The sequence below is a fragment of the Caretta caretta genome, chromosome 1 (assembly GCF_965140235.1).
Source record: "Caretta caretta isolate rCarCar2 chromosome 1, rCarCar1.hap1, whole genome shotgun sequence".
NCBI lineage: Eukaryota > Metazoa > Chordata > Testudines > Cheloniidae > Caretta > Caretta caretta.
In genome coordinates, this window is record NC_134206.1 from 48,375,637 (window position 1) to 48,391,252 (window position 15,616).

General features: G+C 39.2%; 1 protein-coding gene across 7 annotated transcripts in view; it reads left to right on the top strand.

Annotated features, from left to right (window-relative positions):
* B3GLCT (beta 3-glucosyltransferase) overlaps positions 1–15,616 on the top strand; it is a 145,822-nt gene that overhangs the window by 91,932 nt on the left and 38,274 nt on the right. For 6 of the 7 annotated variants that reach the window (XM_048847064.2, XM_048847022.2, XM_048847058.2 and 3 more), the window contains 3 exons: positions 4,368–4,504; positions 5,563–5,626; positions 12,549–12,680. In XM_048847064.2, the coding sequence (XP_048703021.2) occupies positions 4,368–4,504; positions 5,563–5,626; positions 12,549–12,680 (333 nt within the window). The remainder of the gene's footprint in view (positions 1–4,367; positions 4,505–5,562; positions 5,627–12,548; positions 12,681–15,616) is intronic. The other variant, XM_048847029.2, reaches the window with a different exon arrangement.

Here is a 15,616-nt window from a genome sequence, read left to right on the forward strand (position 1 = left end):
CAACTGGTAATGCTGACAAACCTCAGACTTGCAGAAGAGGCAAGATCAGACAAGGGAGGGAGTGCTTCTCAGGACCTCCGTAACTTTTCAAAGAGTTAGAACTCCTGAGTGCCTTCAAGAGTATAGTCGCTGTGGTTAAATTCCTTTGTTAAACATGTGTACCTTGCTTTCCTGCCATGTTATTCTTGAAAGGGTTAAACTAGAAGCCCAGAGCACCTGCAGCCTATTTGGAGCTCTGGGGGCTCATGTGGAAGCAGCTGGGGGGCTTGGGAAGTCTCAGACATCAATTTTAGGAACTTGTGCAGCAGTGCCTCACATCTCAGAGAAGAATGTCAGACCAGAAGTCTGATTCTGGGAATGTGGTCTAGAGCCTCAGAGCTAGAAACATTGACTTAGACTGCCTAGGCCCAGTTGGCTTGGAAGCACTTGGGCCCCAGAATTCGGACTACTCACAACAGACTGGTGTTCCTACAGAAGGGCACTGGATCAGGCTATGACACTATGTATCTAGGTCCCCTGCATGAGCTGTTGACATCACAATCTGCTTGTGATGGGATAGAGTGTCACAGGATAAATGCACTTTTGTTTTAAAATGTAAATATTTAAATTTTAAATCAGCATGCATTCTGTTAATGATTTGGCTCTTAAACACCTTTAAACATTAGCTTTATATTTCACCTTTAAATAAATTAGTTTGTGACACTAGGAAGAGTTCAAAATTAGAAGCTGATGCTCTGTATTTAACTTGCTCCATTTTTCAGTTGTGTTGCAGTTCTGATACCTGTGAGATGTTGTATGCTTAACACACTATAACACTTCACTTTCAGTGCTGCCTACTCCTTCTCTTCTTGAATTTATTCTGCCAAAAAAGAAATATTAAAATTTAAAACAAATAAACTAACAAGAGGCATGTACAACCATAATTTCTGTAAATCCAGTGCACATCAATGACCTTGTAAAACTATAATACGGAATACAATACTTAGATGTGACAGAAGACACTTGAGAGTAGAATATCAGATGTAATTTTGAATGTACTTGCTGTTGTTGATTGGTGGGTTAATATTGCAGACACAATATTCTAATGAAAATTTTATACCAATGGTTTTCATTTTCTACTTTTTATAGAGTAAGGAAAATAATGTATGGTTTTTACACCCAGGAACCATGGGAAGTAGTTCTTATAGGTTATTTTAGCATAACTAAAATACACAATTACATAAGAATAGCCATGCTGGGTCAGACTAATGGTCCATCTAGCCCAGTATCCTGTCTTCTGACAGTGACCAAGGCCAGATGCTTCAGAAGGATTGAATAGAACAGGGCAGTTATCTAGTTTTCCATCTTCTGTCGTCCACTCCCAGCTTCTGGCAATCAGAGGTTTAGGGACAGCTACAACATGGGGGTGTGTCCTTGACCATCTTGGCTAATTGTCATCAATGGAACTATCCTCCATGAACTTACTTATTTCTTTTTTGAACATACTTGTACTTTTGGCCTTCACAAAATCCCCTGGCAACAAGTTCTCAGGTTGACTGTGCGTTGTGTGAAGAAATACTTTCTTATGTTTGTTTTAAACCTGCTGCCTATTAATTTAATTGGGTGACCCCTTGTTCCTGTGTAGGAGGGTAAATATGTGAAGGGGTAAATAACACTTCCTTATTCACTTTCTCCATACCATTCATGATTTTACAGACTTCTATCATATCCACCTGTAGTCGCCTCTTTTCTAAACTGAACAGTCCCAGTTTTTTTAATCTCGCCTCATAAGGGAGCTGTTCCATACCCCTAATCATTTTTATTGCCCTTCTCTGTACTTTTTCCAGTTCTAGTATATCCTTTATCGTGACCACATCTGCACACACTATTCAAGGTGTGGGAATACCGTAGATTTATATAGTGGCATTATGATATTTTCTGTCTTATTTATCCCTTTCTTAATGGTTCTTAACATTCTGTTAGCTTTTTTGACTACCACTGCACATTGAATAGATGGTTTCGGGGAATAATCCACAATGACTCCACAATCTTTCTTGAGTGGCATTTATAACCCATCATTTTGTATGTACAGTTGGGATTATGTTTTCCAATGTGCATTACTTTGTACTTATCAACATTGAATTTCATCTGCTATTTTCTTGCCCAGTCACCCAGTTTTGTGAGAACCTTTTGTAACTTTTCACAGTCAGCTTTGGTCTTAACTTGGTATAAGAACCACTTTTTGGTCTGTTTATTTATTTAGGAAGTTTAGCAGGATCACAAATCATTGTCATGTAAATATCAGAGACTGAAAAATAATCATTACAGCCATGAGCTTTTGTATAGAAAAATATTATACAGCAATACAACCATGAGAGCTCTCCATTTTGCACCATAATATCACAGAGTGAGCCTTTCCACACGACCCAGGGCATGTTGTTTCTGGTGATTTGATTAAATTGAGTGACATCTCTGATTACACATTGCCTAGCACAGTGCCTGCTCTTGACGAGACTCGCTAAATATTACCATAGTATGAAAATGTTAGAAATAATTTACTGAAACTGGTTGTCAAATAGCATAGAATGTATGTAGCATCAAAATGATTCAACCCTTACGGCCCTAAATCTAGACTGGAAATGTTTTGTATGGTTTCACTTTTAAAGAGTGATTTTGTTACTCAGAATAGTACCTTTTTATACACAAGAGTTTGCATCTCTATCCATTTCCATTCTTCCTCAAATATTTTTATCTGCTAGATAGCTTTCCAGTGGATACTGTTGTCACTAATAGTAAACAAAGAAAAATGGACTTATTTTGTTGGTGGGATAAAACTCAGTGCCTAAGAGCATAGGGGATGGTAGGAACCCCTCTGACTTCGGTGGAGGGAATGTCAAGAAGCCTTTCACCCTTAACCTCCTTCTGTCCTGGTAGAAGCTGGCTTGACTAGGGAATCAGATGGGGGAGCATGTTTGGCACATGTATAGAGATGCAAGGGATTATGGGAGCTGGAGAATTAGGAGCCTTTCCATATGCAATTGTACAAATGGTTGCTGAGAAGAAGGGAAGGATGTCTTGAGGTTGAGGTGTCCTGCCTTAATATTTCTTAATGTTCTGCTTAAATATATTCTTTTTGTCTAATAGATCTAAAAGTTTAGTATCAAATAATATATTCCAGAAGACTAATTTTAAAAAAAAGAGTGATTATTTTTTTCTGAAAGTTATAAACAGATGGAAAATGGGGTTTAGACTGGAATTTTGACACAATCTTTACTATGACCTAAATAACACTACGTGACATTTTGTATGTTGTGATGAAATTATGAACCCAGCTTTGTCCATTTTACCTGAATAATTTGTAATTTTATATTGTAAATTGTCAAAAGCCAAACAGTGTGGGCCATGAGGCACTGCAACAATACATAGAATAATATCTACAATTAAAAAGCTTTTGTTGAACCACTGCTTGAGATGATCCAAATGTTCCTAGTATTACTTTTTGGCCCTGTAGCTGTGGATACTGATCCATTCCTTTCTTAGGTGTTGGTTTTATGTTAAAAATCCTCTTTAGGGTCCTAGTCCTGCAAATACTTAGATGTGAAATTAACTTTAGGCATGTGAGTAGTCAGTCTTGCTATTTAAAATTAATGTCAGGGAAAGTACCAGCTTTTAAGTTTATTAAATATCTCCCGACACAATAAATCATGTCTTGAACTGCCCTTTTTGTAATGTTCTGTTATAAGTAATTTCTTATTCTACCGCTTCATTCATGTAAAACTTAGAACAGACTCTGGTCATCTTCGGTCAGTTATTCTTTTGAGGGATTGGGTACTTAAAATATATTTGCCTGAAAAAATCACTAGTGAAACATAACTGAAGATTGACGGACATGGATTCCAAATTTGATGTGGATTCAGCCTGTGAGGATATGGTGCACCCTCTAGCCAACACTCAGAGTAGTATTAGAGGTTTCAGAGTAGCAGCCCTGTTAGTCAGTATTCGCAAAAAGAACAAGGAGTACTTAGAGACTAACAGATTTATTTGAGCATAAGCTTTCGTGAGCTACAGCTCACTTCATCGAATGTAGTATTAGACTTATTCAGTCCTCAGTTTAGGGGGAAGCTGCTGCGATGCAGGACCAAAGGGAGCTGATGGTTTGGAAGTACTTTGCGTGTGGATCTTTAAAATATTTTCTCTCCCTCCCCTGTTTTCTCCTCCTCAGTTCTCACCATCAGCAAACAAATGAAATTTTAGTCAGTCTCATTACAAACAACACATCCTCTCTCTCGGGTTCATTTTATTCAGTATGAATATTGTTTTTTGTCTGTTTCCTTTATTAAAGCAATGCAGTAGATGAGCAAAATGATATATCCCACCTTTCTTTACAGGAATGGTTCTTAGGAAAAGCATTGTATGATGAAGAATCTACAATAATACATCATTATGCCTTTGCTGAAAATCCTACAATCTTTAAATTTCCAGATTTTGCTGCTGGCTGGGCACTTAGCATTCCGCTTGTAAACAAGTAAGAATTTAATTTGTAATCTTTTCTAAAATTGTTTTATTTATAGTTAATTAGTTCATATTTGTAAAGTGCTTTGAAGATATAAAAAGCTATATAAACACTAAGTAATATTATTTTAAGGAGCAATGACTGAGCACAGATTAGTGTTTTACACGAAATTTAAAATACTACTATTTCTTATAAAATGCCTTCCCTCCTCATCCCACATACCGAAACACACAAAAGAAACTTTGCAAACACAAATTATAATAATAAATAATTAAAATTTCATAAATATATATGTGCAGAAATATATTTTTGCATGTAACTTTGTCTCTTTGGTATACACTTTGATTTCACGTACCGTGTGAAGTTTAAAGTCTTATGCACCTTTATGCAGTAAAAGTATATATTCATAAATGGAAAATGTTTAAATATTACAAATGGGAGCACAAATAGGAAGAAAAAGCTTAGATTAGTGAGCAAGGGGCTGATCATTAAGCAGCTGCAAGCACAAAATTGTCTCCTTGAATGTTAAAAATGTGATGCTGGATTGCAGGTCCTCTCCTATTGAAGACTTTCTTCTTGGGCAGGCAAAATTGACACTGAGAGGCATCTGCTAAGAACTAGTACTCACAGCAGCAGGCTATGTTCAGATGTTTGCTTTCCATTCCAGATTATTTTATGTAAACATTTTCTGGTTCTAATAAATCCAGAAGTGTGATTTTTTTTGCAGTCAAGAACCCCCAGCCCCCAAACGACTCCCCACCTCTCAAATTCCTGATGAATTAGCTTAATTTTTTTTAAATGTTGAAGGAGGGTTGTATAGTAAAATAACACTGCAAATGTTGTTTTCTAAAAGAATTAGTTCATTTGTAGCCTATTTTGGAATTGTATCTGCTAAATTCCTGCAACTCATGTGTAAACAGCTCATTATCAAGAAGCCCTTAGAAAATGATTTGACATTTCATAGACATAAATAAAATCTCAAGTTTGTTTAAAAATTGTTGCTGTCTCCATTACATTACTCTTGTTCTTACATTATGAAGTAAGTAAATTTCATTATGTTTATTGTACAGGCTTGCAAACAAGCTGAAAAGTGAACCACTTAAGTCAGACTTTACAATAGATTTAAAACATGAGGTAAGCCATGTTCTATTCCTGTGAGACATGTAAGAAAATAACCTTGTCATTTTCTGTTTAAATGCTGATAAATTGAAGCCTAAATAATAGACTTTTTAAGGTTATTAAAAGTTTTGAACTTTCTGGACCTGTATATTTTTTTCCTTCCTTTTCAGTGTTATAATATGTAGAATTGTAAAAGTTCTATTATTACAAAATGTAGATGGTACTGCAAGTAAAGCTGAATTTGTATCATGGGGTAGTATGCAAGAAGGCATCACTTTTTGGAAGTTTGCTAGGGAAAAAAGGAAGAGGTCCCCAGCTCATCAAATAGAAAAGTTTGCATTTTGAGTCTCCTCTTCTATATCCATTAAGGATTGTCTCAGATATCAGACTGCCTCACTGATATTGAATTTCAACCTAGACTAAACTATTATGATGGTTGTTGGCAGCAGGAAGCATTTTAAGAGGCCTGCTTGTGTGTGTGTATTATTCAGGCAGTACAGCCAAACAGATTTGGGAATTTGTGGAAGTGTGTGTGTGGGCGGGGGGTGAGGGGTGGGGAATGGAAATGCATCACTGTTTTCTGAGAAAGGAAGTTTATATTTGGATGGTCGTCAAGAGTCATTTCCACCATTTCTGGTTTATCCAGAAAGTCCCTCTATTTCTCTCTGATGCAGACCTTCCTGGGGCCATCCTCCTTTGCCACACCCAGACTAGGTTACTGTAACACACTCTAATTGACCCCAAGGCTGTAACAATTGAAATGGCAATCGCTTGCTTGCTTCTTCAAATAGAAGTAAAGGGGTGGTTACACCTGTCCTCCATAAATTACACTGCCTGGAAGTAAATCAAAGGATACAATCTAGTATCTTTAATATTGGTATTATAGAGTCTAAATTATGAAGATGTTAAATATTTGAGCTTAGTTTACGATCCTGCCCTCATGAATCCACTCATTTCTTAATCCCAGTGTATTTAGATTTCAGTGAGGACTGGAGAAGCTGGAGATACAAGGGAGATGTGACAGAAGAGTGATTACCATGTTCTTCTGTTTTGCTTTATCATTGTTGAGGGGAAAAGGAATTGTATTATGCTCATGTACCTTCAGTAAGAGAATCCAAGTGACATCATTTGCCTTAAGTGTTTTTTTTTCACCTTTGTATCTATTAGGTCTAGCTGCTGCCTATTCATTAGTCTTCTTCCTAATACTGTCTACATTCACTTCTCTGCTGTGGCTTTCCAGATGGAACACAGTCTGTCTTACAAATATATGGCTTTTTTTTGTCATAAAGCACACACATTGTGTTCGTTTATGGTTTTCTGCAAGAAGACCTTTTAGAATGGCATTCCATAAAATACCTTTCATTTTCAATGTGAATCTTAGAACTCTGTTTTATCCTCCACATTCAGTGGAGCCCCATGCTTTATTTAATGCACACTAGCCTATGCTGTACTGAATACAAAATTATTTATTTTCTCCTGGGTGTTTCTGTGGCGCTCTCACCATAATATCTGAGTGCTTCACAAACATTAATGAGTTTGTTTTCACAACATTTCTGTGAGATTAGGTGATATTGTCCCCATTAGAATTATTATCCCAGTTTTACATCTGGGGAACTGAGGCACATTGAAATTAAGATCCAAGTGCTCACTAATTTTTGGAGCCCAACTTGAGACACGTAGGTCCTTATTTTTTGTCTACTTAGCCTTTTTATAGCACTTCATTTATTCAAAGCAAGCTTCCAGTCAACTTCAGTTGCAGTTGAGTGCTCACTAATTCTACAAATCTGAAGATCACTTTTAGTGATCAGCAATGAATTATGTTGGTTTAAGTGACTTGCCGGCACTTACAACTTTAATCAAAAATGGATTCTAACATAAGCTGAAGAGTGGTTTAGTTTTCCTTAACCTTACTGTGGCATATGATATGGTTTGGCACACAGGCATTTTGATGAAATTGTCTAGAACTATGCCAAGTTGGTTAGTATGTGCAATGGCTCTGTTTTTGAGAAGTCGCCTTTTCAGTGTGCATATTGGTGATAGAACAAGTGCTTGGAGGTACCAGAAGAACAGCCTCTTGCAAGCATTATCGCCAATGTTATTCAACTTATATTCGAATGACCTACCATATATTGGGTCTCACAAGTTTGTTTATGCAGGCAACATATTCCTCGGCACTCAGTCACACTCCTTTGACATACTTGAGAGTGTTCTGAGTGCAGATATGGCAGGTATGGTCAATTATTGTTGTCTGTGGCATCTGATACCAAGTGGAAGTAAGACTGTGTCAATTATCTTCCACTTACATCATGCATAAGTGGGCAGAGACCTGAAGATAGTTCTCAATGGTCAGTGAATAAAGCATGATTTATACCCAGTTTATGTAGGCGTCATGTTGGATAGAACTCACATATTGTGACCATCTTAAAAGACAGTGACTAAGGTCAAAACACGCAACAACCGGCTCTGAAAACTACCCAGAATGCCATGAGGCTCCAGTGCCCAAACATTATACACTTCAGCCTTGGCAGTGTTATTCAGTGGCAGAATATTGCTCTCCAGTATGGGCTTGCTAGTCTCACACAAAGATTATTGATGTATAACTTAATTCCACCATACGTATTATTTCAGGCACTCTTAAATCTACTCTTCTACCATGGTTACCAGTTCTCTGCAATATTGCTCTGCCCAGTGCATGCAGAGAGGAAAACATAGCAAAGCTTGTGACAAAATTATGTGATATTAAATTAAAGACCTGTTTAATCCACCATATTGTCATCTGCCCTTTTGGCTACCTATTTGGGTATGTTTACCAGATGAGGGATTTACGGTAGAGGAAGCATTGCGAGCTTCATGGTCTGCAGAGAAAGTAATTATATTATCTTGTCTTGTACCCCACTCAAATTCAGCCTGGGTTTGATTTACCACAAAGGCATGGAGCTTTCTGAAGCAGTTTCATACCAGACATGGAATTTGTGCTGCAGTGGAATTTCATTGGTGTTTTAGAGTCAGTCCACTATGTCAGTGTGGGCAGCCACAAACCATGACACACTGCTGAGGACTGCAAAATGACTCAACTTTCTGGAGGTCTTTGTGCCTTGAACGTGATTGATGAGAATGCCGTTGCTTATCTTGACCGGATTGCATATGCCAAGTGTAGTGACTTGCCCAGCATCACTTAGGAGCTCTGTGGTAGAGGCACAGCTGGAATTCAGTCCTTCATAGTAATATTTAACTTTCTTAACTAAAAGACTATCCTTTCTCTTCCTGCAGTTCCCTGCCTCATTCACTACATACCTTCCAGCTTCTGTAACAAATGAGGCAGGGTCCTATAGACAACAGTCTCCTTCAGTACACAACCCTGATTCATTCTCAGAACACATCCTGGGATGGGGGGATGAGCTGGGGATCCTGGGGTGGGGGGAAAGTAGTATCTGAACATGTAATTAAAGACTATATCATGGCTGGCTAGACTGTCGGGCTCAACGGATAGTGATCAATGGCTCAATATATAGTTGACAGCCGGTATCAAGCGGAGTGCCCCAGGGGTCGGTCCTGGGGCCGGTTTTGTTCAACATCTTTATTAATGATCTGGATGATGGGATGGATTGCACCCTCAGCAAATTCGCAAATGACACTAAGCTTGGGGGAGAGGTAGATACGCTGGAGGGTAGGGATAAGGTCTAGAGGGACCTAGACAAATTGGAGGATTGTACCAAAAGAAATCTGATGAGGTTCAACAAGGACAAGTGCAGAGTCCTGCACTTAAGATGGAAGAATCCCATGCACCGCTACAGGCTGGGGACCGACTGTCTAAGCAGCAGTTCTGCAGAAAAGGACCTGGGGATTACAGTGGATGAGAAGCTGGATAGGAGTCAGCAGTGTGCCCTCTTTGCCAAGAAGGCTAATGGCATGTTGGCCTGCATTAGTAGGAGCATTGCCAGCAGATGGAGGGAAGTGATTATTCCCTTCTATTCTGCACTGGTGGGCCACATCTGGAGTATTACCTCCATTTTGGTACAGAAAGGATATGGACAAATTGGAGAGAGTCCAGCAGAGGGCAACAAAAATGATCAGGGGGCTGGGACACATGACTTCTGAGGAGAGGCTGAGGGAACTGGTCTTGTTTAGTCTGGAGAAGAGAAGAGTGAAGGGGGATTTGATAGCAGCCTTCAACTACCTGAAGGGGGGTTCCAAAGAGGATTGAGCTTGGCAGTTCTCAGTGGTGGCAGATGACAGAACAAGGAATAATGGTCTCAAGTTGCAGTGTGGGAGGTCTAGGTTGGATATTAGGAAACGCTATTTCACTAGGAGGGTGGTGAAGCACTGGAATGGGTTACCTAGGGAGGTGATGGACTCTCCATCCTTAGAGGTTTTTAAGGCCAGGCTTGACAAAGCCCTGGCTGGGATGATTTAATTGGTGTTGGTTCTGCTTTGAGCAGGGGGTTGGACACTAGATGGCCTCCTGAGGTCTCTCCCAATTCTAATCGTCTATGATTCTATGATCATAATGCATACGTTCAAAGGAGACGAATCAAGATTACACAGGCAAACTTAATCCTGGCTTTTCCTATGCTTGACTTGGCAACCTAAGGTAGATTTTTAAAATAATTTTCAAAGTGTTTTTTTTTAAAAGCAACTGAGACAGAAATTCCATCATGTGGAACCATATTGCTCCCCAGGTTGGGTCATCATTTGGTTTAGGACTTTAGGTTCACCTCTACCACTAGAGCTGAAAGAGTAACTGATAGCAGCAGGAAACTGTTATCCTCTGTGTGTATCAGTCACTAGAGGAGGGCCGTGAGACACCTTGCCAGCAGGTTTCATAGCTATCTGCTGAAAGAGGAGTGGAGAGACTAAGTTCTGTAGGAGTTTTCTCTTGTGGTTGTAGACACTTCTGCTCCTGTGCCCCTACCTGTCTTTGTCTCCCTCTATTACTATATATGCCTGCAACTTCTGGCTTCTGCTTCTGTCCACCACCCCCGGCTCCTGATGCTAACCTCCACCTCTTGTTCTATCCAAATCTTCCCACCCAATCCTGAATCCTGCTCACCTCTGTCTCTGCTCCTGTCAAAGTCCTCCTGCCCCACCCTGGATCCTGCTCACCTCCGTCCCTGGCCCAAATCCTCTTTCCTGACCCTGGATCCTGCTCACCTCCGCCTCTGCTCATATCCAAATCCCCCCATCCCAGCTTCTGCTCCTGTTCACCCCCCACCCTATCCCATCTCCTATTGCCTTCTCCTTCTGCACCTATCCATGCCGCACCCGTATCAGTTCCTGACCCTTCCTCCCCTCTATTGCTTCCTAGCTTCTGGCTCCTGCAACACCCCCAGATGTCAGGAGGAGTATTTGCAGGGAAAATTCTGCTATCCTCCTGCATTCCCAAGATAGAGCATTATTCAGTGCAGACAGTATATTAGGAGAATTTAGCTATCAAAAGTCTCCACTGAATATGTGCAAACCAAGGGTTGGTTTTTTGTTTGTTTTTTAAGGTTTTATAACTTGGCCAAATTTGTGAGATTTTTCATGGGGGTGGCCAAAGATATCAGAGCAACCCTCCTGCCAAAATCAAGTGTCTGCTTCAAAACATGGAGGTGCTGGAGCTTCTCAGTGAAGTAGTTCAGCATTTAAGGCCAGAAGGGATCACCAGATCATCTAGTCTGATCTCCTGTGTATTTCAGGATACCAATGTCACCCTCACAACTGACAACAACTGAAACTAGTCCAAAGTATTACAGCCTATAGGAGACTATGTGCCACAGGCAGAGAATAAGAGGGATTGAGGTGCACAGTACCTGAGGCCCCCGTAATGGCAGGGAAATGAGTAAGTGTCATATACCCAGATAATCCTGACAAGTGACATGCACCCACATGCTGCAGAGAAAGGTGAAAACTCTACAAGGTCACTGTTAATCTGACCTCGGGGGAAATTCCTTCCTGACCCCACATATTGCAATCAGTTATACTGTGAGCATGTGAGCAAAGAAAGAATTTGAAAGAATTTTTTTAATTATAGCAGAAACATATTTCCCTTTCCTTTTGTTCTCTGAAACATCTGAACCATTTTAGCTGAAACTTTCAAAAAGGAGGGAGGGAAGGAATCAGCCTGATGCAGACATCCAGCATAGAAAATTTCATCTCATACAGTTAGTTGAAGTTAATAGCAACTGAAAACAGGGACTTAAAATGGGAAATGTCAAGTAACCTTAACTAGAGGTGGTGCTAACAGCTCCACATATAATAATTTACAACATGGAGCATAATTAATTCAAGATACGCTGAGAGAAGATGAACCTTTGTCTTTACTTCAGACTTTGTCCTTGTGTTACTTTTTCTTTCTTTAAAGACGTTTGTTAGCATTCTGGTAATCTTTCAGTTTACAATAGACAAAAGGATCTTTCAGTACACTTCCATGGTAGTTTCGTGTTCATTCTGGAGTATTTTAAATTATCATCAGAGAACAGGTCCATTTTAAAATCTATTTATTGTTGACATTAAAACAAACAGAATTAAGCATTCCATATCACCAAAATTAATTGCAAAGAACAACACAAAAAATAAACTTTATCTTATGTTTAAGAGTAGGTGCAGATAAATTTATTCAGTCCCCTTCCTTCCTCCTGTACCCCGGCTTTTTTTGTTATGTATTTACACTTACAATTTTTTGGCAATTTGGAGTGCCTGGAGCTAATTATTTTTAAAACTTTCAAGATATGGCAGAGAGGTTTTTTTTAAGTAAAAATTGTGGTTTGATTTTAAAATCAAAATGCAAAGTAAATAAACTAGTTAATCAATTCATACACACAGTCTCTGCAGAATCCTCTTTATTTCCCTGTTCATGTTTTATTAATTTGCTTTATAACAATGATTTCTGAGTATATTACGAAAACTGTTGTTTAATTCCATTACTCATTACTACTTATGTTGTATATTTTGATAGATTGCATTATATATTTGGCAGAAAGGCAATGGTCCACATCTTACTCCAGTGCCTGAGTTTTGTACGGATGACTTGAACGCATATAAGGCTGTTAACTGTGCCACAATGTTCAGTAACTTCCTACCGGTTTGCGTAAGTATCATATTTTAAATTATACTTACAAGCTAGAGAGAGCATTGTTATTACAAAGGCTGAAACTTGACTTACAGAAAATCTCAGGGATCTGGAGAAAATATTTTTACCAAATTAAGGGGAAAAATATCACATTTGGAGTACCATTCTCCTACTGTTTCTTACATGCTCAGCCCTCTATTACACATTGTATTTCTTATAGACATGATTGATCTATCTAAGGTACTCATGTTCCCCCAGTACCAGAGTATCTGAGCACCTCACAGTCTTTAATGTATTTTGCCTCACAACATCGCTGTGGGCAGGGGAAGTGCTATTTTACCCATTTTATGAATGGAAAAGTGAGTTGCCCAACATCACACAGGAAGTCTGTTAGACTCCAGTCTTCCAGATCCCATACTAGTGCTCTAACCATTGGATTGTTCTTCCTGTCTGTTAAATAGATAGTTCCATATCATGTACCCTTCAATAGGAATTGAAAACACAATACCTAGTAAGATTATTACCTGTCCTCATTTTTATTTATAGAAGCTGTTTGATGAAAGTATTGCATGCACTATTTAATTATTTGTCCTGGTGACCCTTTTTCTTTAAATGTAAAGTGATGGCAATGCTGTTAGTAATTCTACTCCTTTTGCCTAGTCCCTTTAACTATGTTGAATAGTTTATTATATTTTATTGGTGTTCTGCCATGATAAGTGATATGTTTTCAGTTTCCTTTTTAGAATCCTTAGAACTATCAGTGTGGGTCAGTGGCTAGAGCAGTGGACCATGGCTCAGGAGTCCTGGGTTGTATTCTCAGCTCTGCTACTGGCTTGCAGAGTGGCCTTGGGCAAGTCACTTCACTTGCTGTGCCACTGTTTCCTTATCTGTAAATGGGAATAATGATACTTACCTCCTTTGTAAAGCACATTGAGATCTACGGATGAAGATCAGTATATAAGAATTAGGTAGTGGGGGTATTAATTTGAATGTAGTGCACTAAGGTAGGATTACAAACCCTTGTGTTCCCCACAAGAAATGTGAGCTAAACAGATAATAGCAAACCTAGAAAAAAATTAAATAAAATCTTGGAGCTAAGAAGACACACACATGAACTTTTTGTCAAGCATTTAGCATGTATAGCAAAAGACGATAGAGCTAGGAGAAACTGCTATGAGAGAAAACCAAGTGTGACACTCTGTGCCCCATATTCACCATGGTGATATAATTATGATATGTTTTGTACAAATAATGCCTTGTAAGGTATCATTTTAAAATTTAGTTTTATGTGCTATCATTGTATATGAAGTTATTAAATTTTCCTATGTATGTGCCACTGAAACATGTTGTGAGGTTGGGAACACCCACAAGCAGCCTTTCACGTACAACAAAACAATAAAGCCAAACAACACTGATGGCCCATCAAGGAGAATACACTCACAAGGATTAGCCCAGGAACTGTGTGCAATGGAAACCTTTCAGAGATGGCACATAGCCAAAGGAGACTGTTTGACTCATGTCACAGCAAAAGATCTTTCCAGCAAGCTGAAAGAAGATACAAAAGGGGGAAGTGACCTCACTTGACCTCACTCCCTTTACAACACAACACCTGGAAACACCTTAGGAAGAAAGACTGACCTGGGGAAGAGGGGTCCAGGCAGGACAGAAGAATTCCAGCCTGTGTATGCAAAAGCTATAACTTGCTTGTGCTAGCTAACAGGATGAGACACCGCTTGATTCAAATCCTATCTAATTTATAAGGCCTAGATTGCATTTCTGTTTATTTCTTAGGTAATTTGCTTTGATCTGTACGCTCACTAATAATCACTTAAAATCTGTCTTTCTGCAGTTAATGAATTTGTTTTATATTTTTTATCTAAAACAGTGTGTTTTGCTAGAAGTGCTTAAGGAATATGCTCAGGATCAAAAACTGGTGCATTGTCCTCTCCACATTGGGGCAGGGGCGGACTGGGAAATAAACGTACAGGTCAGGCTTTTGACCAGGACAAGACAGTACACCTCTGGGGTGGATAAGGAATTGGTTAAAGGGGAGACTACAGCGGGTCCTACTGAAAGGTGAACTGTCAGGCTGGAGGGAGGTTACCGGTGGAGTTCCTCAAGGATCAGTTTCGGGACCAATCTTATTTAATCTTTTTATTACTGACCTCGGCACAAAAAGTGGGAGTGTGCTAATAAAGTTTGCAGATGATACAAAGCTGGGAGGTATTGCCAATTTAGCGAAGGACCGGGATATCATACAGGAGGATCTGGATGACCTTGTAAACTGGAGTAATAGTAATAGGATGAAATTTAATAGTGAGAAGTGTAAGGTCATGCATTTAGGGATTAATAACAAGAATTTTAGTTATAAGCTGGGGACGCATCAATTAGAAGTAACAAAGGAGGAGAAGGACCTTGGAGTATTGATTGATCATAGAATGACTGTGAGCCGCCAATGTGATATGGCTGTAAAAAAGCTAATGCGTCTTGGGATGCATCAGGAGAGGTATTTCCAGTAGGGATAAGGAGGTTTTAGTACCGTTATACAAGGCACTGTGAGACCTCACCTGGAATACTGTGTGCAGTTCTGGTCTCCCATGTTTAAGAAGGACGAATTCAAACTGGAACAGGTACAGAGAAGGGCTACTAGGATGATCCGAGGAATGGAAAACTTGTCTTATGAAAGGAGACTCAAGGAGCTTGGCTTGTTTAGCCTAACTAAAAGGAGGTTGAGGGGAGATGTGATTGCTCTCTATAAATATATCAGAGAGATAAATACCGGAGAGGGAGAGGAATTATTTAAGCTCAGTACCAATGTGGACACAAGAATAAATGGATATAAACTGGCCACCAGGAAGTTTAGACTTGAAATTAGACGAAGGTTTCTAACCATCAGAGGAGTGAAGTTTTGGAATAGCCTTCCAAGGGAAGCAGTGGGGGCAAAAGATCTATCT